This window comes from Chiloscyllium plagiosum, chromosome 36 (assembly GCF_004010195.1).
Source record: "Chiloscyllium plagiosum isolate BGI_BamShark_2017 chromosome 36, ASM401019v2, whole genome shotgun sequence".
Classification (NCBI taxonomy): Eukaryota; Metazoa; Chordata; class Chondrichthyes; order Orectolobiformes; family Hemiscylliidae; genus Chiloscyllium; species Chiloscyllium plagiosum.
The window spans coordinates 26867271-26873466 of NC_057745.1; the positions used below are offsets into that span (position 1 = coordinate 26867271).

Consider the following 6196-nt stretch of genomic DNA (forward strand, 5'->3'; position numbering starts at 1 on the left):
CTGCCTGACAGTTGTGTGTTCTGAATGAGAATGTTGTTCAGGTCTTGCTGCATTTGAACAGGGACTGTTTCAGTATCTGTGATGTTGTCAATGGGGCTGAACATTGGGCAATCATGAGCAAACATCCCCACTTCTGACATTCTAGTGGAGGGAAGGTCTTTGGAGCAGTTGATATGGTTGTATCCAAGAGAGTACCTTGAGGAACTCTGGCAGAGATGTCCTGGGAATGTGGTGATTGAACATTGATAACTAGAACCATCTTTCTTTGTGCTGGACATGACTCCAACCAGCAAAGAGGTTTTCCTAATGAGTCCAATTTTCCTAGGACCCCTTGATAAATTGCTCAGTCAAATTCTGCCTTGGTCTTAAAGCAGTCACCCTTACTTTCCCCCCCTTTACATTCAGCTCTGTCATACTTGGATTAACCTGTACTGAGATCAGGAGGTGAGTAACTCTGGTAGATCAGACTGAGTATCAGTGATCAGATTAGTGTGGAGGACATGTGCCTTGATAACACTGTTGACAAAATCTTTGATCACATCACTTGTGGTTGAGTGGATTGGTGGGGGAGGAATTGGCAAGGTTGGATTTGTCCCACTTCTTGTCAACAGGTCACTACTGGGCAATTATCTCCATTTCCAGGTAGATGCTGCAGCTGTAGCTTTACTGGAACAGAATGGATAGGGACATGGCATGTTCAGGATCACCACTCTTTCACCTTATTCCCACAATGTTAGTCAGGGTGCATTGGCTTCACAGTATCCAATATCTGCAGCTGTTTCTCGATGTCACGTAGAGTCAATAGTACTGACTGAAGACAGGTATCGGTGATGCAGGTGACTACAATGGATTATCCCTTTGGAGCTTTCTGGCTGCAGGTTGTTGCAAATGCTTCAGCCTTATCCTTTGTTTTAAGGTTTGAGGGAAAAGAATAATGTCCTCTAGTCCCTGATTTCCCAACCCTGGGGAATCAACTGAACACATTCACCCCGTCCATAACTCATGATCTTATACATTTCCATAAGAACACCACCTCCCAAGTCCGAGTCCTGGCAACATTCTTGTAAATTCCTTCTGCACTCTATCGTGTCTAACAGCATCTTTCCTATAGCAAGGTGACCAAAACTGAACACAATATTCCAAGTGCAGCCTCAACAACATTCTGTACACCTGCAACGTAACTTCCCAACGTCTGTACTCCATGCCCTGACTGATGAAGGCCAGTGTGTCAAAAGCCTCCTTCACTGCCCTGTCTACCTGTGACTCCACTTTCAGAGAACCATACACCTGAACTCCAAGGTCCCTCTGTTCCACTACACTCCTTATGGCCCAAACATTCATTGTGAAACTCCTACCTTGATGTGACTTTCCAAACTGTAACACCTCATACTGATCTACATTGAACTCCATTTGCAATTTCTCGGTGCACGTGCTCAGTTGGGAAAAAGGGAGAATTGCAGATGCTGGAGATCAGAGTCAAAGTGTGGTGCTGGTCAGGCAGCATCTGAGGAACAAGAGAGATAACATTTCAAATACAAGCCCTCCCCCAAGGTGCCTGGAGACAAATGGGAGGGGCTGGAGCTGGGAGGAGGGGAAATAAGGAAACTGGTAAAATTGACATGGTCCAATCTCATGGGACAATAGTAACCTCCTTTGCTGTCCACTACCACTCCAAGTTTGGTGTCATCTGCAAACTTACTAACAATACCTTGTATGTTCACATCCAATCATTTATACAAATGACAAAAAGCAGTGGACCCAGCACCGATCCTTATGGCACACCACTGGTCACTGGCCTCCACTCTGAAAAGAAATCCTCCACCACTGCCCTGCGTCTTCTAACTTCCAGCCAGTTCTGTATCCACATCCCTGCATTCCATGAGATCTAACCTGGCTAACCAGGCCCCCATGAGGACATTTTCAAATGCCTTACTAAAGTCCACACAGATCACATCCACTGCTCTGCCCTCATCAATCCTCTTTGTTACTTCTTCAATTCGCCCCACCAAGTGCATGAGACATGATTTCACATGCACAAAGCTATGCTGACTATCCCTAATCAGTCTTTGGCTTACCAAATACGTGTAAATCCTCACACTCAGGATTCTCTCCAACAACTTACCCACCACTGATGTCAGGCTGATCAGTCTATAGTTCCCTGGCTTTTCTTTACCACCTTTCCTAAACAGTAGCAACACATTTGCCAAACCCCAGTCTTTCAGCACCTCACCTGTGACTGTTGATGATACAAATATCTCAGCAAGGGGCCCAGCAATCACTTCCGGAGCTTCCCACAGAGTCCTCGGGGACACCTGATCAGGTCCAATGGATGTTTCCATCTTTATGTTGAATCATAGACTCCCTGCAGTGTGGAAACTGGCCATTTGGCCCCAAAAAGACCATACTGAGCCTCTGAACAGTAACCCACCAAGACCCATTCCCCTACCCTATTACTCTACATTCCCTTGAATGATGAACCTAACGTACACATCCTCGAACACTGTGGGTAAATTCCCATTGCTAGCCCACTGAACCTGCATATCTTTGAACAATGGGAGGAGACCGGAAAACCCAAAGAAATCCCACACAGACACGGGGAGAATATGCAAAGTCCACACAAAGAGTCACCTGAGACTGGAATCAAACCCATGTCCCTGGTGCGGTGAGGCAGCAGTGCTAACCACTGTGCCAACATGACACCTCATCTTCCTTTGGAAATGAAATTTCAGTTCCCTCAAAACCCCACACCTGTATCTACCTATTGCCATCCCAGCTAACTTGCCCCCACCCCAAACCTCCTGTTTATCTCTCAGCCCCCTTTCCCAATCCACAATCCTGATGAACAGCTCCTACTGGGAAAGTGGACTCTCATGCTCCTCGGATGCTGCATGACCTGTTGTGCTTTTCCAGTGCCACACGTTTCGACTCTGGTCTCCAGCATCTGCACTCCTCACTTTCTTCCACAACACCATCCTCATGAAACTCCGCCAGAGAAAGGTCAGCGTGGGACTCGATACATGAGCTTCCTCTGCTCATTTTCACTGAACAGACAGCTGTCTCGACACTTTTAAACTAAATGTACAGCTACACTGTCTACATCAAACACTTTCAATCCAGGGACATCCCTGAGTTAGAAACAGAGTAAAGGATTCTACTCTCTGCAACTGAAACTATAGCTTCTTCTATCTTTGAAAGCTTGAAGGACAGCTGTCCCCATCAAAGGGTCTCAGGACAGAGACAGCACGCAGTGAAATACAGAGTAAAGCTACCTCTACTCTGTGAATTAAAAATGAACTGAAGGTTGAGCTCTCCCTGCATTGTCCCCCAACAGGGACATGACATGTTTAGATATAGAATACAGCTTCTTCCATATTGCCTCCATCAAACTTAAACACAAACACGTACACCCTGACCCTGTCCCCGTCCCACCCATGGGTCTCACTGTCAGTCCCTCAGGTGAGGGTGGGCAGGACCCAGCAGACACCCTCCTGGATCAATGAGCTACGTTTGATGATTGTATCCATGGGGCCTTCACCATGAGACCTTGTGGAGCTGAATTCTGTCAGGTGACAGCACAGCAGCTCACAGCCACTCCTATTGGTCCAAATGAAATAGGCCCTCCTGGTCATAACTCAATGAGTGTGGGTCTCACTGTCAGTCTCCTCGGGTGAGGGTGGGTAGGACCCAGCAGACACCCTCCTGGATCAATGAGCTATGTTTGATGATTGTATCCATGGGGCCTTCACCATGAGACCTTGTGGAGCTGAATTCTGTCAGGTGACAGCACAGCAGCTCACAGCCACTCCTATTGGTCCAAATGAAATAGGCCCTCCTGGTAATAACCTGATAAGTTCAGTCATTGGTGGAGATTGTAGAGATTGGGGCTGGTTGATTGGTTCAATGTTGCTGCTTCTGGTCACATTGGTGTCAGGTGAGCACAGGTTGTGTGTATAAATGGAGCTGGTTGGGTGGGGATGGTTGTGTTGTTTGTGATCATGGGTGATTTTGTAGTGAGGGGTTTGTACCCTACCCTACCCTACCCTACCCTACCCTACCCCCCAACAAGTCCACACCGACCTGCCGAAGCGCACCCCATCCATACCCCTACATTTACCCCTTTAACCTAACACTACGGGCAATTTAGCATTGCCAATTCACCTGACCCTGCACATCTTTGTGACTGTGGGAGGAAACCGGTGCACCCGGAGGAAACCCACGTAGACACGGGGAGAATGTGCAAACTCCACACAGTCAGTCGCCTGAGTCGGGAATTGAACCTGGGTCTCTGGCGCTGTGAGGCAGCAGTGCTAACCACTGTGCCACCGTGCTGCCCACGGTTGGTGTTCGTTGCTCTGAAACATGGCAACAGTTTCTGGGCCAGAGCTTTCCATGGACAATAGTGAGAGCCAGCCCTGTTCCTGAGAGAGTGCCTCGTCATGGGGATCCTATTGGTTCCAGTTTCCGAATGTCTGAGGTTGGGGGTGTGTCCCCACTGCAGACTGTGATGGTGCAGTGTGGAGAGTACAACCTGCTGGTCAGGGCCCAGCTGGATTTATTTGGAACCAGGCACCAGATTAAAGCTGCTGACCTGACCCTGGGGACAGCAGGTGGTTGGCCAACCAGAGTTTTCCCTGAGAACCAGACTGTCCTCTTTGACTATGGGTTGCATGAGTGTGGCAGCAGATTGCAGGTAATGGCAGTTGTCTGAACTTGCTGGAAGTTTGGGCTGTCAAGGGTTCCTGGTTGAGATCATTGATATTGAGAAGGACCATTCTCCTGCTTTCTCAAATACTCAGACTAGATTCCTATCCTGGATTGGACTCTGCCTTAACTGTTCTCCTTCTCTAGTCTTGTGCTGCCAGTTTCACTGGTTTAGAACCTTCTGGTTATATACATTGTAACAGAACAATGTATATTTTCAGTCTGAATTTGGTATCATGTGGTGATTTGTGGATGTTTGGATACTGTGAACTTTCTCCTGAATTGATTTTAGTGACTTTCCACAGTGCATCATTCTGTTGTGTAGTTTTGCTGTAGAGATGTTACAGGAATGCAAATAATATAGCAGTACAGATTAGTGTGGTGCTGCAAAAGCACAGCAGGTCAGTCAGCATCTGAGGAGCAGGAAAATTGACACTTCATCAGAATAGCAGCATGATGTGTTTAGTTTGAGGGGAAAGTATCTTCCATTTCATCAGGTAAATGGACTTTACCTCCTTCTGACTGGGGGGGGGGGGGTTATTGTATAAATAAACTGACTGCTCTGTACTTGAGGGGTTCCACACTTGGCCTGTCGGTAAAACTGTTTTGATTTCATTCTGGTGACCTATTGTTTTCTCTACTTTTCTCAGCTCTTGGACACTGCTTTTATTGCCTCAGTTTACTGCTAACCTCCAGGTATTGAATCAGTCATCTCTCCTCAAACCTAGAGGTTTCCTGATTTAATTAGTAATTAAATGGTCAAAAGATCCTGGCAACCTCCTTCTGTAATAATAATCATTATGTCCCTGTTCCCTCCAATATTTATTGCAAATACTGTCTGGGAGCCCAACACCCATCCTCCTTGAAATCAAATTTTACTTCAGAAATCCAAATCTGATCTTTGGTATGATGTCAATCTTGTTAAAACTGATCCTAAATGACTAATCCTTGACTTGTTCTTGAACAGTGGTATCTCCAGCTCTGGGAATGTGGGGTGGGGTCGGTGGTTGTTGGTAGAAGCAGCCTCCTGAGCCTATCACACCCTGAAAGAATTGTCCCAATGGGATGGTATCATTGAACCCTGTGTAGAACCTTCTCATTTCACATTAGCCCCTCATTCCTTATCCTGGTGTCTTTCAGATGACTGGAGATTTCCTGACCTACACGACCCACCTGACCCACATCCCAAACTATCCTGGATCGATCATTGTGAGAACCAACGGTGCTGTTGTTCCCATTGAATGTCGTTATTTGAGGTGAGAATCTGTACTCGATTGTCAGTATGATCCCCTGCTGCTGTTGTCTGACGCTGTCCTAAAATGGCTGCCCTGTCTACTTCCCCCAGGAAGGTCAATGTGAGCAGCAATCCCATCAAGCCCACCTGGATCCCATTCAGCTCCACCAGGTCTGGAGAAGGGCATCTGTCATTCTCCCTGCGTCTAATGAATGGTATGTGATGGGTGGCTGGGGAGGGATCTCCTGGTGTCTCTCTGGG

General features: G+C 47.0%; 2 protein-coding genes across 3 annotated transcripts in view; both read left to right on the forward strand.

Annotated features, from left to right (window-relative positions):
- Nucleotides 1–6196, forward strand: part of LOC122541055 (zona pellucida sperm-binding protein 3-like) — a 46218-nt gene that overhangs the window by 26396 nt on the left and 13626 nt on the right. The window lies entirely within an intron of this gene.
- The window catches only part of LOC122541058 (zona pellucida sperm-binding protein 3-like), a 14388-nt gene continuing 12631 nt past the window's right edge, over nt 4440–6196 (forward strand). Inside the window, exons 1-3 of the mRNA XM_043677573.1 lie at nt 4440–4690; nt 5842–5957; nt 6047–6150. Of these exons, the coding sequence (XP_043533508.1) occupies nt 4466–4690; nt 5842–5957; nt 6047–6150 (445 nt within the window). The 5' untranslated portion in view covers nt 4440–4465. The remainder of the gene's footprint in view (nt 4691–5841; nt 5958–6046; nt 6151–6196) is intronic.